General features: G+C 40.6%; 2 protein-coding genes across 2 annotated transcripts in view; one reads left to right on the top strand and one right to left on the bottom strand.

Annotated features, from left to right (window-relative positions):
* Positions 1 to 20,162, top strand: part of slc4a5a (solute carrier family 4 member 5a) — a 38,576-nt gene extending 18,414 nt beyond the window's left edge. Inside the window, exons 8-26 of the mRNA XM_030059906.1 lie at positions 224 to 279; positions 2,520 to 2,677; positions 2,782 to 2,869; positions 4,690 to 4,844; positions 6,409 to 6,534; positions 7,266 to 7,440; positions 9,227 to 9,360; positions 9,987 to 10,258; positions 11,773 to 11,807; positions 12,255 to 12,446; positions 12,830 to 12,943; positions 13,120 to 13,281; positions 14,276 to 14,454; positions 14,640 to 14,712; positions 15,011 to 15,079; positions 15,693 to 15,866; positions 16,567 to 16,734; positions 16,835 to 16,893; positions 19,997 to 20,162. Coding sequence (XP_029915766.1) covers positions 224 to 279; positions 2,520 to 2,677; positions 2,782 to 2,869; positions 4,690 to 4,844; positions 6,409 to 6,534; positions 7,266 to 7,440; positions 9,227 to 9,360; positions 9,987 to 10,258; positions 11,773 to 11,807; positions 12,255 to 12,446; positions 12,830 to 12,943; positions 13,120 to 13,281; positions 14,276 to 14,454; positions 14,640 to 14,712; positions 15,011 to 15,079; positions 15,693 to 15,866; positions 16,567 to 16,734; positions 16,835 to 16,893; positions 19,997 to 20,162 — 2,555 coding nt within the window. The remainder of the gene's footprint in view (positions 1 to 223; positions 280 to 2,519; positions 2,678 to 2,781; positions 2,870 to 4,689; positions 4,845 to 6,408; positions 6,535 to 7,265; positions 7,441 to 9,226; positions 9,361 to 9,986; positions 10,259 to 11,772; positions 11,808 to 12,254; positions 12,447 to 12,829; positions 12,944 to 13,119; positions 13,282 to 14,275; positions 14,455 to 14,639; positions 14,713 to 15,010; positions 15,080 to 15,692; positions 15,867 to 16,566; positions 16,735 to 16,834; positions 16,894 to 19,996) is intronic.
* Positions 20,163 to 21,134: 972 nt separating this feature from the next.
* ogfod2 (2-oxoglutarate and iron-dependent oxygenase domain containing 2) lies at positions 21,135 to 26,104 on the bottom strand. The gene is made up of 7 exons (XM_030061150.1): positions 25,833 to 26,104; positions 25,318 to 25,374; positions 25,104 to 25,214; positions 24,915 to 25,014; positions 23,381 to 23,505; positions 22,872 to 23,129; positions 21,135 to 22,046 (listed from the first exon to the last, which is right to left on the bottom strand). Exons 1-7 carry the CDS (start codon positions 25,965 to 25,967, stop codon positions 21,780 to 21,782), a joined length of 1,053 nt encoding a protein of 350 aa, XP_029917010.1. The 5' UTR covers positions 25,968 to 26,104; the 3' UTR covers positions 21,135 to 21,779.
* Between the last annotated feature and the right edge of the window lie 400 nt (positions 26,105 to 26,504).

Below are 26,504 nucleotides of genomic sequence, written 5' to 3'. Positions count from 1 at the left end.
ATGCAGCTTTTAAAACAAGGAATACTGAAAATTTCTCTCCAACAAGTCCTCCAATCCAAACGACCACACTGGCTGTTCCGAGGCTCTGATGCGATCTTGAAATCTGAGTTCAATTTTTACTGTTGCATTTCCAGTAATCACTCTAGTGTTGGAGTGAAAATGCCTAAAATCTTGAATGCCATGTAAGAAGTATAAGTGTTTTTTCTGCTTTGTTGCCTTCCAGGTCACGCCCAGAGTCGAAGTATGAACGACATCGCAGACACCCCCAGCACAGATCAGGTGACTCACTGTTTGTGATTTTCCAGCTCAGGAGGATCATTTCAGTGTCCCTGAATAGAATAATTTAACAACGCCTGACATTCAGATTGTAGTGTTTACTGTACGAGATAGATATTATTTCAAAGTGTACCTTGATCACCTGAAAGCCGTGCTTCCCCACAATGATGTTTGATGTTCATGTTCTTCGTAATGGCAAAAAAGCCTGTTTATTGGCACTGAGGCATGTCTCTGGAGTGTATGCAAGTTTCTGCTTTGCTACATTCCGTCATTAAGATTTCCAATATTACCTGTTTCATGTCTCACTGAGCTGTTGTGTCGTACTGAATTCATGTTTCACTGAAGTGGTGAGAGACGGCTTATTTCTCAGTCTCATCAATCTTTCATCGTGGCGGCGGGTGGAGATAACAGCTAGTGATGGAGGAGGCGTGCAACCACATAATTCACTCATTTGTGGGAAGCGTTCAGTGCTGTGTTTTAAACCCACTGACGCAAGGACTTGCCATTGTTGCTTGGACGACTGCGCTGTGAAACAGACAGGTCAGGCTTTAGCGTTTCATAGCTGCACTTGAAAGTGTGTTGCCAAATAATTGGGATAGCTTACGTGCAAAAATAAATGAATACGATTTTGATTGGGAGTATGTGGCGAAATTCATTTTGTGGATTAGAACAAACAAGTTTCCATTTCTCGTCCAGCTCCTGGTGTAAAGTAGCCCGGGTGTGAGTGGTTGGCAGGATATGTGAATTGTATTAGATGCCTACACTGGGTCACATGTAACAATGGGTCGGTAATAGTTTTTGCAGTGTGTGTCAGTAATGTGTGTTATGTGTGTGTGTGTGTGTCATTTTGTCTGGGTCAATATTGAGCAGGCATTGGGAAAACATGGCTCTCGTTGTCCCATCCGCGTGCTTGGCCCTCACATGTAGCAACAGATTGGGGCTGCGGGGATTGGCAAGCCTCGCTGTTATCGAGTGCTATTATGCCGCTGTCCAGTGTGCAACTGTACCTTTTCATGCAGCCGCACAGGTCATCTTAACCTCTTTCAGTTGCCACAGTATCAGCCTACATTTGTTTTGTCTGTCTGATTGGTGTTACCCAAGGCTTAATGCTCAGGGAAAATCATGAGGTTTATATCCAGCAAAAATCTCCCCTGGAAAAGCAGCGATGGTAGATTTAACAGTGTCCTCCCAGACTAATCATCCAAGTTTACAGACTATTAGGACAAGAGAGTGAGCAGATGAAACTTTAATGATCCCTCCAGGGACACCGGGTTGCTGCAGCGGCAAATCTAAACAGCTACTATTAAGGAATCCCACTGGAGTCACATTGTCGAAAAAAGTGATTCCATGTGCAAATCTCTGTGTTGAGATTCAGTTTATGAATCCATACTGTCATATTTGTTAATTGTACGCTTGGATTTGAAAATTCAAACTCTAACAGTTTTAATACTAGAACCTGCAAAGTAAAAAATGTTTGAATGAATGTTTGGAAAAAATATTTACAGTATTAGGAGGGTATACAAAGTAAAATGAGATTAACAAAAATGAAGTATGAAAAAATGATGAATCAAAAACATGTTTTCTCCTTAAGCGTTAGTTCTAGGAATGGTATGGATCATCATAACCTCCTGAGACCCAAGGGAAAAAAGTGCCTTCCAATTTAACGTTTTTTTGTGATTTCTTGTCTATTTAGAGTTAAAACAACAACTCACAATTTAGAATTTCACAAAAATATTTTTATTTTTGATTTTACAGTACATCCACTGTAGTGGATTTTACTGTAAAACAGATACTTTTAAATTGAAATAAAAAAAAACAATCAAATAACCACAGATAATCAATTACAGACAATCAATACCATTAACAAGAAAATATATAATTTTCATAAGTAAAAACCAATAGCTAAACAATATTTGACTTCCTGTTTCTCTTTTCACGACATGTGCGTTTTTCTGCAGCTGCCATTTTGGCTCAGTAGAAAGTGGGTGTTTTCCTCACCCCACCTTATCACATGAGATATCATTGGAAAGGCCTGGATGTCCTCTGTACACCAGGACTTGATAGGGTAGCTCAAATGAGTAAAAGGATATAGACGATCAACTGATGTCCAGTACAGAGGACATAATTGAATAGGCTGGGTCTCAGGAGGATAAAATCTCTCTCTCTCTCTCTCTCTCTCTCTCTCTCTCTCTCTCTCTCTCTCTCTCTCTCTCTCTCTCTCTCTCCATCTCCACTTCCCGCAGCTTAAGAATAAGTTCATGAAGAAGATCCCCAGAGATGCCGAGGCGTCCAACGTGCTGGTTGGCGAGGTGGATTTCCTCACCAAGCCCTTTGTGGCCTTTGTCCGCCTGGCCCAAGCCACCACACTCGGAGGCCTCACTGAGGTCCCTGTGCCCACCAGGTACAGGCCACCAAGTGTACCCTCTTAACAGAACAACAGAACTCTTTTCATTAACACATGCCATCCCAGCACATACATGTTTTTTTGTCTTGTCCACTGCACAGATTCCTGTTTGTTCTCTTGGGTCCCCAAGGAAAGGCCAAGTCATATAATGAGATCGGCCGAGCCATAGCCACCCTAATGGTGGATGATGTAAGTGTCTTTAAGTAGATGTTTTGTTGCATTTCTCCTTTGTCGGACACTGCAGAGAGTCAAGAATGATTTTGGGGGAGGGAGTATGGTTGACAATAAAGGCCAAGATGTTGCAAGTAAGTGGACTCTGCCTTAGCCCACAGCACCAGCAGGATACCATGTTGTGTTGTTGTGTTTTTACCAGAGCTGGAGGTGATGCTGATTGTTAGGCATCAGTTTCTCTTCGGGGTTTCCATTGGGATAATGAGTCACCTCTGGCTTGCTAATGGGAGTATTTTGCAGTCTCCAGAAGGCCGTTTTAGTTGTCACCTAGGAAGAGCTTGTTATCCAACCAGCCCCAAAGTCACAGATCATTTCATAGTAATTACAGCAGTAGGAAAGACATAGTTGGCTAGTCTTTAAATGGAACTTGCCTTAGTACAGGCAAACATGCAGGCCACTTGGATGCCTGCCAGCTACATGTGAACACTGACCTAAAGGAGGATTATTAAAACTGACCCGCATCCTTATCACCCCTGCTACACAGTTGGTGGCTTGGTGGAGAATACCTGTGCCACCAAGCAGATGACAATATACAGAAGGTGGTCAAATTCAATGTCAACATAAACGACCACAACATTTTTCCCATATGATCTTAGACGCAGTAAAAATTCATACTGAAACAGCTTTGGAGACTGTTTCAAGCTGATATCAGAAAGGCTTAAAGTTTCTCAAAACTATAGGCATCTCAGTGTTTATGTTAATGCTATATTTCCATGGGTTTTTAAAACTGATGCAGGCTGTATCAACATCTTCCCAAAATCCGATATTTGACTGTATAAAACTGGGCACTGTTTTCCAAAGCACTGACACTGTTTCACTCAATTTCAAGAAATTCAAGTCATCAAAACACAACAGTGCTGCTGTTCATTTTCATAGTGTAGTGGAATGAATGGAAACCAATGGCTGGATAAAAGGGAGGAAAAATTCTGAGGTCTCAAATATGATGGCTTGCTTCAGGAAAAGACAAGCAGAAATGCTAAGTAGATACATTTTGTTGATATTAACGTAAACACAGAAAATCACTGGTATGGCCCTTTAAGTTTTGTTGCAGTAAATGCTTCACTGTCCTTTAATTTGAAATTACACATACATCATTTTAGACAGGCAATATAATTAAAATGTTGTTACTAGCTGAATTTAATCAAAACATGCCAGCATATTAAAAAGCCCCATTGGCCCTGCGGATTGTTGCTCACACCATAATCAGATTAAAATGAGTGTGTGAGAGGAGAAGAATCGATGAAGGTAACACATTCCACTCACGGGGGAAAAAGTCCAAATCTCCTCTTTTCCCTCGACTGCATGTACCTGCTGTTTTTCATTAGATTAGAGTTTGACTCTGTCAGAAATTTTGCATGTGCTGGTTTTTGTTTTGGGGTTTACAGCCCCAAATGGCTGGCGGTCTGTGCAGTGACCATTTATAAATCAGAGCTGAACTTTTGCTAGTCATCGCCAATTAGAATCAACCCTTTGATTTTTTCCTCTACATTATGCTCCTGTGCACTTGACTCACAATGCTTCTAGGGCAGGTGTAGTCATTGATTGGTAGTTGTTTTGAATATAATCCAACCAGGGTCAATTGCTTCCAAAATTTACACTGTAGCATCCAGAAAGCAACAGAGCGGACAAGAAAGAACAAAATCTCATCTGTTTGACAGCACATATGGTGGATAACTGTTACCAGAGATGTTGAAATAATGAAACTGTATCTCTGTGCATCATTTTCTTCTGCTTTCTGTCTCTTTCTCTATCCATTATCTTCTCTCCCCGTCTCTTAGCTCTTCAGCGATGTAGCCTACAAGGCCAGGGATCGGGAGGATCTCATAGCAGGCATTGATGAGTTTTTGGATGAAGTGATTGTTCTTCCACCTGGAGAATGGGATCCTAAAATCCGCATCGAGCCACCCAAGAAAGTCCCATCAGCAGAGAAAAGGTTGGACATGTACCCCGCACTTCTCGAATCAGTATGGCTTCACCAGCTGCGGTGCAATGAAGCAGCATGCTCAGTCTTATTGGTTTATCATAAAGGTGATTTCCACCAAAGCCACGTAGTTTGTTTTTTCTCAATATATATCTCCTGGTTAGAGCTCTGATTTAGGGCAGCAAGCATCAGCCCTACTAAAGTGCCTTCTGGCGCTTTTCCAGCATGGCTTTTTGGTATTTGGCTCTACGCACTTCATTTCTACTTGCTTTTGGTACCAGGAATTTTTCCAGATATTGTTTTCTATTTCAAATAGTATCCCCTCACAGTAAAGCCATATTGGTTGGTCCATTCTCTACCAGAGCCCACAAAAGTGTTTTATTAAAAAAAAAAAAAAAAAAAAAAAAAAAAACAAGATTAACTCGAAATGGCTTCTTCACATGAACAATATTATTGTAAGTAAGAGATTCGCTGAAAAAAAAAAAAAAAAAAAAAAAAAGTTTTACATGGATAGATTATTAACTATGACACAAGTTTTGTGAGTTTTTCGTCAGTATTTCCTGGTTGTAAGCAGCGACTGGTGGGGCTTTACTGTCTAATTTCTCTCTGAACAATCAGTGCTCTGCAGTGGTTTCATGTCATATTTTAGTATTTTAGTCACTTGGAACCTCAACTGAGGTAGATCCAAAACGAGTAAACATCATCTAGAAACTATCCCCAACTTTTGCCTAATGGAAAAACAAAAAACAAAAAAAAAAACAACGAGTAGAGTCAAGGTGAGCAGAGCTGATACGGTGTATTGGAAAAACACCATTTGATAAATTCCTTACCAGCTCTAGGGGTGCTGAGCCGACAAAGAGAATTAAGGAAAATATTAATCCTGTGACTCTAATTGCATTGCCTGAGATAGCTGGAATAAAATTTTAGCAGCGGTCATGCTCTTGTCCATCTTTTATTGAACCTTCTAATGAGTTCTAATGGTCCTGATACTCTTTTAATTTTCATTCCAAAAAATGTCCAAAAACAAGTATTCGTTGGTTCCCTCAAGACTGCATTCTTGCTGGAGTGCAATAGATTCTGAAACAGCACTTGGACCAGTTTGGGACTCTAAAACTCACCACTGAAAGGAACTGAAATATGAAATATGAAATATGAAATAATGAAAAATGAAATTGTTTTAGCCGGGTTAGCAGCTCCTTAAGGCAGGTTTCATTGCAGACTTCACTGAGTATTGTGAAAATGCTCCTACCCTGGAGAGATTTCTCAGATTAAATATTAAATAATAAGAAAACATATTGACTAGTGAGGTCATGGAGGCATCTCCATCATATTGGAGTTGGCAGATGTCGGCTTTATTATAAAGGCCAATATCAGCCTGATTGACTGACCTAATTCTAATCCTGGAAATTCTCTGCTCAGAATTTATCAGACAACTGAAATGTGCTTTAATATAAGAGGTTTTGCAGAATAAGAACCCAAAAGGAAATTTTAGCTGGAATAGCCCTTTAAATAATGTGAATGATGAGTTGAAATGTCTCATATTTGGCCCCATCTGTCCATATCTCTGTGTGTGCAGGAAGTCAGTGTTCTCCTTGAATGAGCTGGGGCTGATGAACGGCACAGCTGGAGGAGGGGGAGGCCTGGTCGAGGATGAGATGCCAGTGCCACATGAACTGGGAGAGGAGCTGGCATTTACTGGGCGGTAGGCACAACACACTCCAGACCTCTTGGCAAACTGGGAGGGGGGTTTTACATTTGGCAGAGAAGGAAAAGATTTGGGTCCAAGCTTCCCTAAACTACCTGAGAGTGTCACCCATCAATCTTTGGGTGAATTGTCAATCTTCACAAACCCCTTCATCTGTGTTTGCCAGCACAATGCCGCCGATAACGCAGCACCAAGTGTTCAGCTCTCTTTTTGTCACACTGCAGACCAAACTCGTGATATTTTAAATATTATTTTACCCTGGTTGCTTTATGCGAGAGTTGGATTCCAATCAGTTGAAATGATGGAATGAATTCTAAATATTAGGATTTACCTTTGAGACATGTTTAAATTCAAACACTCAGCAATGCCTGTCAATTTTTCATTTTTTGAAAATTCTTAATTCAAATCCAAATGATTTCCTTTTGGCTAAAGTAGTCAAATTTTCACCTTGACGTGGTGGTGTATTGAAGTAACGTGGGTAGTATTATAATTTATTGCAGGAGCAGTGGCAGATTTGACACTGACTTCTCCTTCTTATGTGCCTGTGCCTAGCAGATACCACTTTAAATCACAATTCAATTATCCCGTCCTGTCATGGGAAATGACAGGTTGAAATGACTCCTCACTTATGCATTAGAGAAATAATTATGTTTAAGTCTGATAAAGTATCATAACCACTGTCTGTGTGTATGTGTATGTGTATGTGTGTGTGCGTGTGTGTGTGATAGCTTCTGTGGTGGTCTGTTCCTGGACATTAAGCGGAAGCTGCCGTGGCTGCCCAGTGATTTCTATGAGGGTTTTCACATCCAGTCCATCTCAGCGGTCCTCTTCATCTACCTGGGCTGCATCACTAATGCCATCACCTTTGGTGGCCTGCTGGGAGATGCTACCGACAACTACCAGGTAAAATGAAGAACGACACTCAGGAAGCAGCACAACAAACAGCTAATGCATTTTAGTCAGCTCAGTCATTGGCTATGCATTTGATCTAGGACATGCACGTGCATATGGCAGGCTGTTTTAACATTTAATAGTTAAGTTTGACTATCCAGAATTCACATTACAGATATCGATAAAGTCATTTTCACTAGTCATAATTACACTGTGACTAGTCAGAATTCTAGTTTCAGATATCTGAAAAGGACAATGTTATCTGCAATTCACATTGTGGATATCTACAACTGAATTGTTGGTATTTGGTATGAGAAACCCCATATGCATGAATGTCAAAGGTGACGTCATTTGTCCTATGAAGAATGTCATTATGGATATCTGAAATGTTCTGTTTGATTAGAGAGAACTGAAATAAAGATATCTCCAGTGCATATCCAGTCTAACTATTAAATGTTAAAACAGCTTGCTATAGAAATGGAGAAACATCGGCACTGTATCTTGGGAGTGTGCAGCTGCTAATAGGAGTGACAGCTTTCTTTGTAGAACTGAACAAATTTAGACAGTTCATCATGGCAAAACAAGCATTATTAAAAATATTGGAAATGCAAGATACCGAAAGCACATTGGTGATTTGAATGAAGGTACAAAGTGTTTGATTTTGGCCACAAGATGAGGCTATAGCTCACACTGCTGTAAGGCTGTAATAAATAATTTTTCACAGCAGCCACTTAGCCAGTACTTGAATAGCAGGTAAACACAGGTGTTATTAATGATATTAATTTTGGTTCTGTTCCATTGACGTCTAACAGAGCCAGGCTCCTGCCGCTGTTGAAACTTGATTAATGTCATTAATAACACCTGTGTTTGCCTTTAAGTGAATGGTATTTTAAAAGCAGGTCAGGGTATGTTGTCTAATGGCTACATAGCTTTGATCAGAACTTTTTAGAATAGAATAGAATAGAATAGAATAGAATAGTTTACTAGATACTTTATTGTCATTGTCATAAAACAACGAAAAGCAGTTTAGCAGCTCCCTCCCTTTGGCAGTAAACAATAAAAGACCTTCAGATAAAATACCAGCTTTTAACCAGCTTATGAATATGAACAGTGATTTAAAGTTGTCCTTGACTATGTGTGCATTACATGTTTTAATGCACATCTTCCAGCCAATCAAAACAGAGTATTCACCTGGGCCTTGGTAAAATAGAATGGTCAAATGGTTATGTTGTTCATAGAATATTTACAATGCCGCAACAAGTACTTTAAAATCCCCAAAGATCTTTAAGGACTATGCTGGAATCTTTATTTAAAATTACCTGTTTTTTTAATATATTATTGTTATCATTATTGTTATGAATCACAGGGTTGTTGGAGTCATTGTGGTTTTATATTGCACCACCTTTCTGCTTTTTATATGTTTCCTTACACAAAGGCGTGGAAACACACACGTGCACACACAAGCAGGAGTCATTTCAGATAAGTGCTTGCAGATAAGTGCTGGCTCTGATTCACAAAATGCTGTCATGTTGACATACAACCCCTTGACTCTTTCTCCAAGGCACTCCTGCTGTCTACCCTACACGTTTAATTCCCTCCAAAGCCATCATCATTCGCACACAACCCATCCCACAGCACACACACATTCAAACACACACTTACTTTCTTCCCCTCTCCTTTGATGTCCATGTTTATATTGTCAGGTGTTATCATCTGTCACTGATTCTCCAATTTCCAACTTCAATTTCCTTCCTTGCCACTCGGCCTGTTTCTGCCCGCCCCCTGCCCTTCCCAACAGGGTGTAATGGAGAGTTTTCTGGGTACGGCCCTGGCAGGGACCGTGTTCTGCCTCTTCAGCGGCCAACCCCTTATCATCCTCAGCTCCACTGGACCCATCCTCATCTTCGAAAAGCTCCTCTTTGAATTCAGCAAGTGAGGTTCTCCAAGCCATATGACCCCAATATAGACAGGCATATAGAGTGGGGATATACAGGAGGACTGTAGAGAAACGCCTCCATGAATACTCATCATGGAGAAAGGAAAACTGAATCCTTCTCTGTGTAGTGCCTAATGCACATTTATAATCCATGGCTCTTATTTATTAAGTTTAAGGGTTTCATTACAAAATCCTTTAAAAAGTCTACGTCTGCAAGTTAGTAGTAGTAGTTTTTATTTTCTTGAGGCCTGAAATGAAAATCCATTAAATTAAGGTCTATAATGCCAGATGAAAAAATGCAGTTTGAAAAAGGAGAAGCATTTTGTTTTTATTTGAATTTGCTTGCTTGCTGGTTTACTTTATCCAAACAATATTGTAAATTTTCACCTCACTTTGAAATGCATATGTACCGCCAAATGATTGAATCCTGGCATTAAAAAAATATCAAATGACAAGCTCTTACTTCATGAACATGAAGTTAGAGGTGGTTACATTTTTTTTAAAAAAGAGTCACTCCATCCAAATACCCCAGATTCAGATGCAGATAATGTGTACAGTTTTGATATGTGTTGGTTTTACACATGGCCACACCTCTCTCATGCTTCACCTCCTGCCTCCCAAGGAACAACGGCATCGACTACATGGAGTTGCGACTGTGGATCGGCATCCACTCCTGCCTGCAGTGTTTCATCCTGGTGGCCACCGACGCCAGCTACATCATCAAGTACATGACGCGCTTCACAGAGGAGGGCTTTTCCAGCCTCATCTCCTTTATCTTCATCTCCGACGCCATCAAGAAGATGGTTGGCGCCTTCAAATACTACCCCATCAACACTGACTTCAAGCCTGACTATGTCACGGCCTACAAGTGCGAGTGTCTGGCCCCAGACCCGAGTGAGTTCACCCCTTGGCTGAGGGGATTGCCTACAAAGAGGCAGTGTAGCTGGAAGTGACTTTTAGTGGGTTCAGTTCATAGTGAAAAGAAATTCCTTGTTAATACTCAGTTGCATCATAACAATTCAAGGGGTATGAAAAGGCCTTTTAAAGCTGCACTAGGTAAGATTTTGTTCATCTGTTCAACACTTTACTCTGTGGCGATGTATCTCAAAAATTTGGAAAGCACATTCATGCTCCTCAAAGGATGAACCCTGTCAATTTTGGTGATCCCATGATCTTTCCTCTAGTGCCACCCCCAGACAAAAAAAGTTATTGACATTTCAGCATGTAATGGCAAGATGTTCATGTCATGACACTCAGAGCATGGTTATTTAACCTGGTTATTTTGGTGACCCCATGACCTTTCCTTTAGCAACTCTGGCCAAAGTGTCAACTTGTAGCCTATACAAGACATCAAAATCAAAATCTAGAGCTCATGCCATCGGCAACACTATGCAATTGCCAAGATATGCCAGTCCCACATGTTGGATATTCACCTTAAAGGTAATCATGCCCAGAGCCACACCCCCTTTTCGCTAATCAGTGTGAAAAGGTAATGAAGTCTTCCATTGGCCCATGACCAATGTGTCCACCAAGTTCCCTGCAAATCCATTCATAACTCAAATTCATAACTTTTAGTGATATTTTGCTAACAAACAAACAGACAATAGGGTGAAAACATGACCCCCATCCAGCCTTGCAAGCAGAGGTCATTACTTTTGAATTAACATGATATTTGGTGAGTTCATTCATACTCACCAAACAAAGACTGGTGATTTTGGTAAACTTTACTCTACTGCCCAAAATGTCAAATTTGTAATATTAAAATCTACTTGGCAGCTCTCCATGACATTTGCATATGTCTACCTTGGCCCCACTGTGACCCTACCTCTAGCATCACCATTAGGCCACAATGAAGTATTGAATAACTCTTTCCAAAGTGCAGTTTCCTAGTGCAGCTTTAAGAGCAAACAAGGTAAATTAATGCTTCCCTCAAAGCATAATTAATTGTCGCTTTTATTTACTCACCTTTTAATTGCCTCCAACTCATGAGGATGCGGATTGTTTTCTTTCCTTGCACTAATTCCCAGGGATGTTCACTCGCTTTAGTTTAAAAAATGGCAGTAATTTGCAGAAAGGACTTCAGACATTGAGTTCTGTAACTGATTTGCCTTTTGTTTGCTCTCACCACGCACAAACGATTTGGCTGCTGTCTCTTGCGAGTGAGTACGTTTTACTTTGTATGCATGGGCTTCAGTGCACTTTCTGCAGTGTCACAGTTGTTGAATTTTCATGGCGTTTTGCTTTTCTCTTTGTCTCCCTGTGTCTTCCCGGTTCACTTTCCCTACCTCTCTCTCCCTGTATTTTATTTTATTTTTTATTTTATTTTTATTTTTTGTTTGTCTTATTACTCGCCTGTCTCTGTCTATCCCATTCATAAACAGTGGCTTCAATGATCTTCAATGGTTTAGTTCCCATGCCAGATAACAGCTCTAGTGTCTCTGGGGTAAGTACTTGTTTTCTTTCAGGTTCCATTCTTTTGCTTCCTATTTTGGTAGATGATCACAAGATGAATGCGCAAGGGTTGGAAATATTTCACTATTACATGCATAACAGGTTCACTGGGTTGTTTTGAAGCTGAAATTACAGCATTTAGCATCTTGTCGCCATTGTTGGTTTTCTGCACACAAAATGGTTTGTTTACAGCTTACACGGGTAGTCTCACAAAGATGTCTCTTCATTATCCCTTTGCTTTCCTTTTTAACTCTTCCCCTTTATTTCATAATCCTCTCTTGCTCTCATTCAGAATTTACAGCCTCAAATCTGTGCTCACAATTGTGGGTTTCTTTTTTTTTCTGCCATATCTTTCTAAAACCACACTATGCTTCTCCATCCCTTCTTGTCTCCTTTGCCTCCTTTTGTCTTTTGCCCCCCGCTAACCGCACCATCCCAGTTGAATGTGACAGGTCTGGACTGGAGCCAGTTGAGTAAGAAGGAGTGTCTGAAGTATGGAGGCTCTCTGGTGGGAAAGTCCTGCAAGTACGTCCCCGATCTGGCCCTCATGTCCTTCATCCTCTTCTTCGGCACCTACTCCATGACCGTGTCCCTCAAGAAGTTCAAGTTCAGCCGCTACTTCCCCACCAAGGTGACAAGACCATCTCTATATCAATCAATCATGTATAAATGTTTTAGGAAACCATCCTTAACCTTTTAAATCTGAGAACCTGCAACAAACCAGTGTTTTTCACATGATCATATAACTATGTCTGCCTGATCCTCTCATGAGTTATGATATTGTGATGCTCCACTGTCCTGGTTGTAATGTTTAGCAGGAATAAGATAGTGAGATAGAGATGCAAGCTAATCCAAAGATTATCTCTGACTTCCTTTAAAGCCCGGCACAGTTTGGCTTTTCCTTGTAGTTTAGTTACATCTGATTTGACCATGTCTCTGCTTTCAATTCTGAATATTTTTCTTGTCCTTTTGAACTGTTCTGTCCTGTCATTTCTCTCCGTTTGTTGTGTCCAGTTGAGGAAGCTCATCAGCGACTTCTCTATCTTCATGTCCATCATGACATTCGTGGGGCTGGACATGCTGATGGGACTAAAAACACCCAAGCTGATCGTCCCTACAGAATTTAAGGTACGGGACCAAAAAATACAAGATTTTGCAGTTTCATTTCATTCGAAAAGTAAAATCTTCTCATACAAAGTCATCAAAAGCACAATATGTAAGCAAAATATGTCACTTTTTAAGCCACTATAGAAACAACCTCTTCACTTGTCATGAGAATAAAGTAGCCTTTTGTCTCGCACTAGCCGACTCGGCCGGACCGCGGCTGGCTGGTAATGCCGTTCGGTAAGAACCCGTGGTGGATATATCTGGCCAGCTTCGTCCCCGCCCTCCTCGTCACCATCCTCATCTTCATGGACCAGCAGATCAGCGCTGTTATCGTCAACCGCAAAGAGAACAAACTCAAGGTATTCCTGGTCTGGGAAATTATTATAACAGCTAGTTAATCTTGTGAAATTTGTGTTGGTGCTTTTCAACATAACATGCAGCTGATATTTGTTTTTTTACTAAGAAATGGATCTGGACCAGTAAGTGTTGTCCAACTCTGATTTGACAGATGTGATGCAGTTTGACTTATTACATATTTATTGCAGAATATTACACTCTTTTTCCTGGGAAAAATCATGACCTAAATTGATTCTAATAAGACATCTCAATCACCTCCTTCACAAGCCAGCATGAATATATTTTATTCTTATTCTTATCATTTATATTCTCATTCTTATTGGTGTCAGTGTAGAGCATCCCTTGATGAACTAAATGTTTCAGATTTTCCATCCTGAGAAGAATAACATTTTTGGAGAAAGCCTGAATTCCTGTCATTTTTGTCAATTAAATGGTCAGATTTAAAGCTACTGAATATCTTTTTATCTTTGAAAGAAAATGTTATGTATAAATAAATATGGCATGTTTTACATAACCTTAGCTGAGGTAGTTTTCTTATTTTGCCCAGTGGAATGTATGCATTTTGAAAAGCATTTTATTTTATGTCTGCATCTGCCATTGGGCCTTCACAATAAGAGCAGGCATAATAAAATGTTAATTCCACCGCGGAAGAGACTTGATGTTCTCTGCAAGCATTTGGGAAAAAAAATATGTACATATACCAGTATTGGCATCGGCCAAAAGAGTTGGAAAATACTGGCATATCAGATATTGGCAAAAACTCCAGTATTGTGCATCCCTAATTAAAACCAATAATGGTTATTACATATTTTGTGCCAGTATGTGTTGTAATAAATACATTTGTGCGCTGAGTTTTCAAGCTGTGAAATGCAAAAAGGCTTTGATTAAAAAGTTTTGATGAAAATTAAGTTTTGATAAATCCAAGCTGAGGAATTGGCTCATCCTGTTTCTGTAAATGCTTGCCTAAGTTTTATTTCTCTCCGTTGTCCGGGACAGAAAGGTTGTGGCTACCATTTGGATCTGTTCTGGGTGGGCGTGCTGATGGCTGCCTGCTCCTTCATGGGCCTGCCGTGGTACGTGGCCGCCACCGTCATCTCCATCGCCCACATTGACTCTCTGAAGATGGAAAGCGAGTCCAGCGCTCCTGGAGAGCAGCCACAGTTCCTTGGGGTCAGGTGAGTCACTTGAAAAAAGTAATCCTGTAGAGAAAACAATCCCTTTAGGTCACTACTGACAATGTCACGGTATGAAATAAATACTCTTACCTATTCTAGTCCTTTGTAGTTTGCAATAGAGAAATGTCTTGTGAGATCAATTTGACTGATCCTTGTGTGCTTTTTCCTCGATGTCCAATATACAGAGAACAAAGACTTACAGGCATTTTGGTGTTTGTTCTCACTGGAGTCTCCATCTTCCTCGCTCCAGTACTTCAGGTAGGCTGTTACACATGGTGCATCAATCACATGGATTTGTTTTGATTTAGTCTGGAGAATTTGACCCTTACTCTTTTTCCCATTGCTTTAAATCCCAGGGGGGTAGGGGGGATAAATCTATATGACATGAATCAATAGCATGAAACTGATCCACCTTGTTGAAGGAAGAGGAAAGGAAAGTGAAGCCTGAATTAATGCTAATCAATCTTGTTTAATTTTGTTTATTCAAGTGGCTGTTTTCCTCTAAAAGGAAATTTCATCATCTTACATGGTTTTCTGTCCTTTCTTTTGGCTGCAGTTCATCCCCATGCCTGTGCTGTACGGTGTCTTCCTCTACATGGGTGTGGCTTCCCTCAGTGGCATCCAGGTGCGGTGTATGCCAGCAGCCAGTATCTCATTATTTCTTTATTTTCTAATGATGTTATTTTGACTAAACATCAGTCCCTTTAGATGCTTGGCAGTGTAGAGAAAGTGCTTTATTTAAAGCAGCCATAAAAGAAAAAGTAAGGATGTGTCACTAGCCCACACACATCACAGAGACTACATATTGACATGCAAATAAACAGAAATTTGAGCTCAGGAGAATTCAATACAATATATACTTATAAATTATGTGCACGTGCAGAATCAGTCAAATGGAAAAAACTGGAGGATATTTCAAAGCCCATGCCTTGTGTTTGCACTGCACCTGTGTGTCCGTGTCATCGCTGACCAGGTGACTCATCGCAACATGCAACATGCAGTAACAATTTTTCCGACACATGTAGATGAGGTCATCAAGTGAAACTTGGGGCTAAGAGAGTGTACTGTATGCTAGACCAGGTGCTATTCAACAGCTTCCCTCCAGTGAGGCAAAATGTCACTGTGCAGCCTTGCGTACAAATCCCTGCAAAAAATGAATTTAAATGAAGCTTTCATCCAATAGCTCTGCATGTAACTTTTTGGCCTTTTCTCTTTCTTCACGTCATCGCCCCTCTTAGTTTTGGGACAGGATTAAGTTGTACATGATGCCGTCCAAGCACCAGCCCGACTTCTCCTTCCTCCGTCACGTTCCTCTGAGGAGGGTCCACCTCTTCACTCTGGTTCAGATCACCTGCCTGGCCGTGCTCTGGATCCTCAAGTCCACCTTCCTGGCCATCATCTTCCCAGTTATGGTATGGAACAAAGTGGAATCTTTCTCGTCTGCCAGCATCAAACAGAGCTGACTGGGACTTGTTGATAAAATATCCCGTTGGTAGCACCTTGCATTCAGCCAGCCAACAATTTCCCATCTTCTCTAAGTTTTACTTGTTGTTTCCCTAAGGCAGATCCATGCATAACTGAAAGATCCTTTGTTTGTGTATCTTGGGTGCTAAAAGAGAGACAAAGCTGTTTACACTTAATGAATTCCCTTTACAGGAGATTATAACATGCATCGTTGGTAATCAGATTATTCTTGGTCAGAGCCAAAATGCAACAATAGCAGCTTGTAACACACTCAAGATTCATCAAAGATCCTCTGAGGGTAGTCAAAAATTAATCAGCAACAGAGTGGGAATGCAATGCATTTTCAGTCCCGATGAAAACACAAAACAGAAACAGTAATACAATCCTTGTCGAAATGTATTGTCAATGTGGTTAGAAAATAACTGGACAAGGTGGTTATTGTGAGTTTTAAAATATGTAAACGATACCAGAGGAAGCAATCTGGGAGAGAGAGAGGTGATTGCACTGTGTATACCGGTGAGGTGTGCTCATGTCAGCTGGAAATGTCATCCAGTTTAATCATATTTGGACACAATGTGGATATGAGATGCATGCTGATGTGAGGTGGAAAGGAGAGTGTCAGTGTATTTCTGTGTGGAACCTCCTCAGATCCTGGGCCTGATGGGCGTCCGCAAGATGCTGGACATGGTCTTCTCCCAGCACGACCTGGCCTGGCTGGACGACCTCCTGCCCGAGAAGGAGAAGAAGAAGAAGGAGGACGACAAGAAGAAAGGAAAGGACAAGAAGAAGGCCAAGCCGGACGACAGCGAGGACGAGGTGAGAAACACGAGCTTCTGCTGCCCCCTGCAGGAGGCATGGATCACGACATGTTGCTGTTGGCTCTCTGCTTGTGTTTAACTTGGCTGTTTGCGTGCAGGACAAGTACCATCCCTACTCCAACTGCTCGCCCAGCTCCGAGTCAGACGTGGATCGCAGGTACTGTGTCCTCAAACTGCACATCCCCTACAAAGACCTCATCTACCCCAGCGTTGCTCAGTCTCAGTGGGCGGCACACTGCCAGGCCACACCCAGACACAGACCCTAATACACAGGGCAACACAACACACTAGTGTAGCCTCACAGGTGTAAACAATCTTGCATGCGAGTCATTCATGTTATTCTGTTATTCATACAAGTTACTGTGTTGTTGCACTTATTTAAGTATCTCTTATTTAACTTTTTAGCTAAATAAAAGATATGCAGAATTAAGCTGTGTTACACTCACAATGCATAACTTCATCTAGGAATCGGAGTAATATGAGTTTAGTATATTTTAGGTTTAAACTGACTAAATAAGAGTTTTAAAATAATCTCAGTTGTGTTGCACCACTTCATTTTAATCCCAGATGAAGAAATGTAAGTGTGGTTAAACAAAACAAACCATTTTCAGGGCCAGGACACAGAGCTAAGTTAGTGAACAATTTCAGTTATTGAAAACTGTCATTCTGCAACTCTACACAACCCACCAAGAACGATGTTAAAAAAGAAGCAGTTTGTCAAATTTTGAGAGAACTCTTTTTTAAGTCAGTGGAATATTTAACCCTGTAAGTCTGTCCTGTATTTAATTTTTTCCCATCCAACTTAAATATGCTGCCATTTTCATGTCTTTGAACTACCTCAGATGCAGGTTGAAATTGAATCCCTAATTTATATTTAATACTACTAACGTAATGAAGCAATAACACCATAATTAAAGTGGAAATTTTAAATTTAACAGTGATTGTTTTTAAATTAGTTTTCAAGTTTTGTGCAAAATGATTAATAGATAAACCTTAATTTAATCCAGTTTTAGTCTCCATTTTTGTTGATGCAAGGAAACCCTAAATGTGACAAAACAATACATTGTAATTGGAGAGACTGCCAAAAGCCTCAAATATTGAAATGAGCCCTGTAAACACACCTTTAACCTGTTCAGAAGGTTTGACACGAGCCTGGTGGCCTGGTGACACAGTTTGCTGTGTTTGTTCATTGCTTTAGCCTATATCCTCCGATGACAAAGTCTGGCTACAGTTCATTCAAGGATTTCACCCATTCAGATCACACACACATGCCTCAAGACAAATTCATAACTACAGTCTCCCAGAGCTGCGGCCACAGTTTCTCCCTGCTGTCATGGCTGAGCTCAAGTGTCATATCTCGTAATATTTTACCACGTAGTCTCCTCTCCATGCACTTTAAGGCAATGCAGATACCGGTAATCTCATGCATCTGTTTAATCCTGGCTGCCACTCTTCCCAAGTGTTAAATGTCTGTCAGTGTGTATGCTGCTCCTTCTTTGTACACACGATTCAGCATATTTCAATTCTTCATGGGTGTGTTTTAGTGTTAATATGTTCTCAAAGGCTGTGACTGCTCGAGGTGGAAGGTCATGATCACTTCAGATGAGTTAAATGCATTCTGTGTAGTTTGACATGTCTCAAAGCCGCTGATCAGGGTTCTTTGTATAAATTAATATATGTGGAATTGAAATAGATGAATAAAACTTCATGTCTGGTATGTTAATTCTATTGAGTGGGTGTTATATCTCATAGATTTGGGAGCATTTTAGTGGATTTTTTTTCTTTTCTAGTTCCTGTACCTGTGTATGTAGTCTGCAAACTCATCCACATGCAACACGCATCAGTGTTTTGGTTGTTTCTTTTTCTTCCGTGTGCTAAATGTGCTTCGCAGTCTCTCCAGTACCCAAATCTGCATGTGACATACAGCCCAACCCAAGCTTATTTGTGCTGTTTTGTACATTCCCCATGGAGCCAAAGCAATTTAAATGGGAGTATTTGCACTGAAAGTGCAGTTGATGAAATAATTGGTGTTAACCTTTGCTCCTATTGTACAGAGCACATTATGTGTTTATTCATCTATACAAGGCTGCCTCTGTGCTTGTTGCTTCTCTGCGGGGAATGCAACATTTCAGAGTTAACTGTCATGTCTGCATTGCTTTGAAAGAGGCATGGTTTGGAACGGACTCAAACTACAGTATGTGAATGTCTGACTTATGAATTTGTTTGGTCAGTTGTTGTAAGCTGTTGATTTTAATCAAAAATGTGTTATTTTCACTTACTGTATGCTTTATGCCTGCATGTAATTCACTTTCTTTAAAAGTTGTGAGCAAAACCAACAACTTTGATTACAAATCTCAATTCACTAAACCTGTCCTGTCTAATATCCTTCACTACCAAAACTCCCTGTTTATAGCCACTAAATTCCTGGGGACAAAGTTTGGCAATGATTGATGAGAGTTCAGATGTTAATTTAGTGATAAATGATTAGTCTCAGGTCACCAAACTTTCAGGGGTCACTGATTCTGAAGGCTGTGTGGTGTGACTGGCTTAATCTGGATCAAAATTCTGCAGATGTACTGATCCTCCTTTTGCAATCCTGGATTGGAGTGATCTTGCTTATTTTGAGTCACTTAAAAAATTTTTTTAGATAGGATCATTCTTATCTAGATATCACAACATAAGGCTCACAGAATAAAGGATCTTTCATTAGATCCCAAATGATATTCACCCAAAAAGCAATTTGTTTGTTAGTTTTGTTAGTTAGGTAGTTAATTCCCCACTCCTTTTTGAATATGTATGTGTTATGATCATCTCTTTTGCACTGAGCTGTTAATAGTTAGAAACTATTTCTATTTTTTCTCTGCGTGTGCTTGTTTCTTATGTTTTCTTCCCTTTTACATGTTCAAAATGAATAAAATAAATGAAAAATGAAATGAAAAAAGTTAATTAGATGAAACGTGATGACTGATGACTACTCACAGGTATAAATTGCATACAAACTTAACATAAGAAATGAAGTAGTTATTAAAAAGTATTTTTAATCTATATGTGAGAGGCTATATAGGTAGGATAGATTATGTTATCACCACATTCTCACCAGTTAAGGACCATACTAGTGATTTTGATTGTTTGGGCTATTTACTACAGTTTATTCCCATTTTACCTTGCACATCTGAGATTCTCTGCCCTCCTCAGCCCCTCAGTGATTTTGGCTGTGTGTGTGCGTGTGTGTATGATAACCGGAGCTTGCCGTTCCTCAGCATCACTCTGCACCTGAAGATCTCCTGCCCGTCATCTCCGGCCATGCCTATGGGCCGAGGGATGCCTTGCCCCGTGCCCCAGGTCAAAATCGAGATGGAGTCGGACTACGACTCGGACACTGACCACCACCGGCACCGGGACATGAGCAGTGAGACCACATTATAAGCGGCAGGTGCCAGTCAGCAGGCAGAGGGTGTGGGCCCACTGCTGGACACTGTACCTCGCCAGAGTGCTGACCCACTGACTCTGATACACGTAAAGAGACAGTCCAAGGTGGCATGGACTGACAGATGTGAGCACACTGACACCTGAGCAGGCCGGGATATGACCTGCTCTTCAAACAGAGGGGCTCCAGTGTGTGCAAAAGTCTAAATGTCAGCTACATCTGCTACTGAACAGGTGCATCATTTGAAAATACTGAATATATTGTGAGATGTCAAAGAAATGGGCACAAACTGGAGAGGAAAATATTTATCTGTACGTGGTGTATATGAGAATTTATTTTATGTAAAGATATTTATATTTATACATAGTAGCTATATATTGATATCATACTATGTAATTTGTCCAAATCCAAACGGAGCTTGAAATTGGTGCAATCTCCCTTTTAATTTTGCATGAATTTCACATCAAACTGAATCAGAACTACATGTGCAGATTTCAAGTTGGGTTTCTGAGGCAGGACATGTGAAAACACTACAGTTTTGGGAGTAACTGAATCATTTCAAATGAATTTCAGACTTCAGAAATGTGCAAACAAAGCCTTTTTATTAAGTTAGCCTTTGGTGTTACTCAGCATATTTGTGTTACAGTGTGTGTGTGTGTGAGAGAATGTGCTGGAGTGCACCTCTTGACCCCAGAAAAATACTCCCCCTCTCCCCTTTGACCTCCAGTTGAACATTCAGTATTGGCGATTTTACCCCGAACAAAAAGAAACAACCAAAAGTCCTGGTGTTGTGATGTTGCTGGAAAGGATTAGTGTGTACATGTGTAACTGTCTGAGAGAAAGAAGAGGCTCTCAGCACCACAAAATGATGCATATGACCTGATGAAGAAACGCACACACAAAAGATGCTCTTGTATTGACATATATAGTTTATGTAATTAAAATAATCCAAACACTCTGAATATTTTTGTGTTGTTTATTCTTAAATTTTCATTATCCTATTATTAAGAGAACAGCACTGATTACTACAGGCCTTTTTCACAGCAGACATACTCACATGAAGCAGCAGGTAAACAGGTTTTACTAATGACATGAATTAAGGGTCAGTTCCAGTAAAGTTTCCTGCATTTTCACATACAGTACAATCACATTCCCTCTATAAATTACCTTTGGCACAAACAAGCATTAATAAATATTAGTGTTTGACCAATATGGTGTAATGGCTAGTATTTTGTATTTCAATTTGACTATTTTCATACTAAAAAGATCCCAACGAATCATTAGCATTGTGTGTTTCACTCAGACTTTTGTTTTTATATCAGTGTGGAAAATCCTCAAACAGCTTTTTGATCACCATTTGACACTCAGACTCCCCACTGAAACCCAGGAGTGTAAAAATACTGCCATGATGATGATGGTGATGATGATAAAATGTCTCATTAGACTCAATTCAAGTTAAATTATTCTCGTTCAATTCGATAATACATATGTAATTAAATAAACATGCATCATATCCAGCATATCAAAGGTGGGCGGCACAGGTGATGCAATTCTTTTCAATAAAAGGCCAATATTGACGCAGTATTGGTCTAACTTTAACATGAAAAGCCCTAATTTTATGTTAAGACACAAGAGGCATTCAGCCAAGCAGCCGGGCGGCTGGTGAAGCCGTCTGCGAAGCCCTGGCCCTCCACCAGCGTCGGCCTCTTGTTGCACATGGGACACAGTTTGTTGCGTTCCTGCGAGGCCCTCATCCAGATGATGAGGTTCCAGCGCTGGCCGGAGGAGATGGGCAGGGCCCCGTGCATCTGCTGGCCCCGGTGAAGGAGGCCCTCCGTCACCCGGTGTTCAACCTCGGAGCACTCTGTCTCGCTTAAAGGCACCTGCAGGGGGCAGCAGAACCACCAACATTGGGGAAAGGACGTCACACACACAGCTCCATTCACCAAGTCCCCGTTCACACTCTGCTCTAAAAATACTGGTTCAAGAGAAGCATTAATCACAGTCACTGCTGGAAATCACCTCAGTAGCTACAAAAACACATTTTCCATGGCTGAGTCATGTTTTCTTACTGCTGTTTTATTACTTTAGACACATTGAAAGTCGATTAGCAGAGCAGACATTTGCCTTCTCTCATCTTATATCATGACAACGGCGTCGGTAAAACACATTTGTCACATAAGTCTTTTAGTAAGGGCTTTAAATTTGTGATAGTGTGATCTCTGTCATTTCACACAATACTACTCTTGAAAAAGGATTTTAATGGCAGTTTTAACACTGGAGTCAATGGCACCTCTGCGTCTAATCCCCCCACTGACGTCAATTAACTGAACATAGCTCCAAAGTGAACAAGGCTAATTCATTACTCTCGTGATTTAAAGGGGCCTTGCGTGTGACAATGATTTTTCTGAATTCTTCAGTTGGAATGCATGTAATCCACCAAGCAGCACTTTAAAAAAAAAAAACGGTTAAAAGTGGTTACACTAGTTTATACCGCTCACCACCATGTGTTTTAGTAAAAGAGGGTTGCAGGGATAACAGGCAAAGTTTAGTTCTTTATTGTAAAGGTAGTATAATTATTACCATCACTGCAGAAGTATTAGTAGTAACACTAGCAGTCATAGTTCTAGTACTAGCAGTAAAACCATTGTAGTAGTAGTAGTAGTAGTAGTAGTAGCAGTATTATAATACTCTATGCCATCATTCACCTGTCTCATGTCACCAAAATAAAGGTTGCCATCGGTGAAGTCCTTGCCCAGGGAGACGTTCAGTGTGACCTCTGCATTGTCGTAGTGGTAGCTGAGGTCCAGGTCTTCATGCATGTCATATTTTACCACAAAGGCCTTGTGGCTGTCCAGACAGCGCCCCCCGCAGTCTGGATAGAGCAGGGAGGTGACCGGAAGGAGGAAGTGCTCACGCAGAGGGGTGATGAAGCCCTCGTCAAAGCCCAGCTCATTAAGGAGGATCTGAACGGTGAGAAAAGAAGACTATCATGCCAGACTGGAAACAGCCTCTGGTGTTCTTCTGTAAAGTGACATATTTGCAAAATTCCCTGATATTTATAACCAAATTCCCTGACTCTTTGGAGTATAACTTCCTAAATTCCATGATATTCCAGATATTCCATGACCAGGCCAGGAACGGCCATCCAAATGTGCCGGCACAACAATGAAAGATGATTATGTTGGGTTTCGCAGAGAGGAGAGGCAGCCGTTACCCCGTAGTGGTTCATGGTGTTGGGTCTTCCTTTGGGAGCTGACGAGCGTTCAAAGTGCTCCAGCTCCTCTATCAGCTGCTCACAGAAGCTCTTCTCAAACACAGTGAAGCGATACACCCTCGAAGCTTAGACAGACAGGTGACATAACAACAGAATTAAACTTGGGCAGAGTGTCGGGTTGTGAAATGACCAGCTCCATGTCTCCCCTCGGCTCTTCATTCACTTGCATAGCCAAACTGCCCGCAATATAACACCTTTAAAGCTGTAAGCAATTCTAACAAAGCAGATGATGCCAACTTAAAAAAAAAACAAGTCTACACCCATTTTTTGTGTATTAACAATCATTTATGAAAGTACAATCAGGTCGTCTCTTTCTGTTAGTATGTGCAAGTCACCTGCAGATGCTGCCTGCTGGATCTACTTTCTGATTCAAACAGGAAAACAATAGGAAGGGAGACCAGGACTTATTTGTTGGATTTCATATCGTGTAATGGGCTTTATTCACTTTCATTTATGTGCTCAAAAGTGTTATTTTGGGAGCTGTTTTGCTGCACCATGTTAGTGAATGGAGAGACAGAAATCCAGTGTTGTGGATTAGCAGCCCAGGGGAACACAGAGCAACTAATGAGGAGATTTAACCACCATGGGGACTCATAACACACTCAGCTAACTCTATCAAAGTTCAGTTTTGACACATTTACTGGTATTGTTAGTGTTTCTAAAAATTGAGAAGTACCACTGGGCATGTTTAAATGCGCTGAATAAACCACTGAGAAAAACAGTCTTACGGTTTAACATTACCATATTAAACTGGTTACTGTGGCATGGAAACATCACTGCTGCCAACCTCAGGCTTCTGCAGCATGAGGGGTATATTTCCATCCAATCCAATCCAATCCACTTTATTTATATAGCACAATTTAACAAACACAAGGTTTCCAAAGTGCTGCACAGCAAGATAAAACACCACAAAATAACACAAGAGCAGAATAAAAAGGTAAAAAACACAGTAGGATAACACAATAAAATAAGATAAGATCAATTAAAATAAAATCAGATAAAGTAAGTAATAATAATGATAATAATAATAATAAAATAATAAAACAGAATAGGATAGAATAAATAAAATATATAAAAATATTAAAATAAAATAATAAAATAAAAATAAAATAAAATAATAATACAATTATAATTTTAATAGAATAAAATAATGTAAAATGCAAAAAAAACATGCATACATAAAATCATAAATCATAAAATCATAAATCCTACATGGCATAAAAGCTAAAGAAAAGAAGTGGGTTTTAAGAAAGGTTTTAATAACTAGGGATCATCATTTATTTCCCCATATTAGAAGTAGGGATGAAAATGAAGAAGCGATGCTGTTTTGTTCATGATGACAGGGAGACTCGGTCACAGGGCATCAAACGGTGCACATAAGCACCTTAATGTGAATGAGATCTCTGTTCGAATATGATCTATCGCCAGCTTGTGTATATGACAGAAAACGTAAACACTTGCCGCTCCAGCTCACCTGCCTCCGTCTGCAGGAGATCAAGCAGGCCCTGCTCACTGGCCCCACCGCTGCGACAGTACTCAGCCATCTGTTTGAACTGTGGAGCCATGAAGGCCTCCTGAGGGGAAGAGGCCATCTCTCAGCAAGTTATTGTTACGATGTTGCATTGTAAGAGCTACTATTACCAACAGCTGATGCAGAGTGTACCTGCAGGTGGTAGACATGAGGATGAAGGGGCTGGTAAATGTCCTTTATGGCAGCAGCTCTCTCAGCAGACTTTGCACAAAGACACCTACGCCTCTCTACCTCCTGGGAGATCTACAGTAGAAACAGTAGAGAGTGAATGAAGACGAAGAGGAGGGCAAATCCACCTGCTGTCCACCATCACTGGCACCGGCCCTCTGTGTAGACATTGTCTCACCTTGTGGAGGACGTCTTCAAACTGTGGCTCTGTCACACAGCCCAGCCTTCTCAGCACCTGCCCAACAATCAAGCACAAGCTCACGATGTTAACTGTTTACTAACCATTCAGCTGAGCAGTAATTTACACCTGTAAGTTTACAACTTTACAACAACTCAACAGTGCAACATCCCTGTGCATATATGGTGTGTGTAGGTAGACTTTTTACATGTGCACCATTTCTTTATGTAGTTATTGTTGCAATAGTTTGTAAGGATTAATGCACATATTTAGACACGATGCACACACAACATACTTTTTATTCCTTTTTCTGTTTCTTATAATGTGATTAATTCTTCTCTTGAGAATTTAAGCCACTGCGGCTGCCCCAATTTCCCATCAGGGACCAAATCAAGCCTTTCTGAGGTACAGGAGCTATAACTTCACTGCAGAGCCGGTGTTCACGCTACAGGCGCTAAATACATAAAAAATAATAATAATCCAGGTTGCTGGAAAGCGGCGTAGCTGTTACTCACAGCTTGGTAGTCCAGCCTGAACTGCTGCTCCGACTCAAAGCGGACATGCAGCCTGTAGTCCTCCAGGAAAATGTTGTCTGTTGTGAAACAGCTGCAGGTGTAAAACTTCACCTCTTCATCCTCCTCGTTTTTCATATTTAGCCGTAAATCAGTGAATAATTTAACATGTCACAAGTGAAAGCATGATGATGTATAGCCAGGACACAATGTTGACAAGCTCCTTCTTCTGCTACTGTAAATTAATGGCGGCTCGCAAACCAACGTGTCGACAGGTGCATACCGCCACCTACTGTATCGGAGTGGGTAGAGTCATGGCATTAATTAGATATACATGCAATGATTAATGTACTTTTTAAAAAAGAAAAGGAAAGGAAAAAAACATGTGTACCATATCAACCTCCTTCCAATTTCCCTGAAGTATGTGGGGGCTTTATGTGTAAGCTACTTTTTCCTCTGCCGTTTCTTCTCCCAGATACAAAATATCAAATGACAGACGTCTTGCTGCAGACTCCGAGTGTGTTCACAAGATCAAAACTAATGGAGGACAGTCTCAGTCTCTTTTTTCCCCCTCAGCCAACTGTCTAAAAATATTTTTTTGTAACATACATCCTTATTGTTCCATATAAAGTCGCTATGAGGAGAAAAATCAGAGACCAGGCAAAAAGTGCTTGC

The sequence above is a fragment of the Myripristis murdjan genome, chromosome 9, assembly GCF_902150065.1.
Source record: "Myripristis murdjan chromosome 9, fMyrMur1.1, whole genome shotgun sequence".
NCBI lineage: Eukaryota > Metazoa > Chordata > Actinopteri > Holocentriformes > Holocentridae > Myripristis > Myripristis murdjan.
The sequence above is the reverse complement of the archived record's forward strand: the minus strand, read 5'-3'. Positions and strand labels throughout refer to the sequence as shown.

Bases quoted from the DNA above. Each gene is read 5' to 3' on its own strand.
- ogfod2 (XM_030061150.1), bottom strand. From the start codon at position 25,967: ATGAAAAACGAGGAGGATGAAGAGGTGAAGTTTTACACCTGCAGCTGT. The intron at 23,506-24,914 runs GTGAGCTGGAGC...TGTCTGTCTAAG, and splicing joins TCTCCTGCAGACGGAGGCAG to CTTCGAGGGTGTATCGCTTC. The intron at 23,130-23,380 runs GTAACGGCTGCC...CTCACCGTTCAG, and splicing joins ACACCATGAACCACTACGGG to ATCCTCCTTAATGAGCTGGG.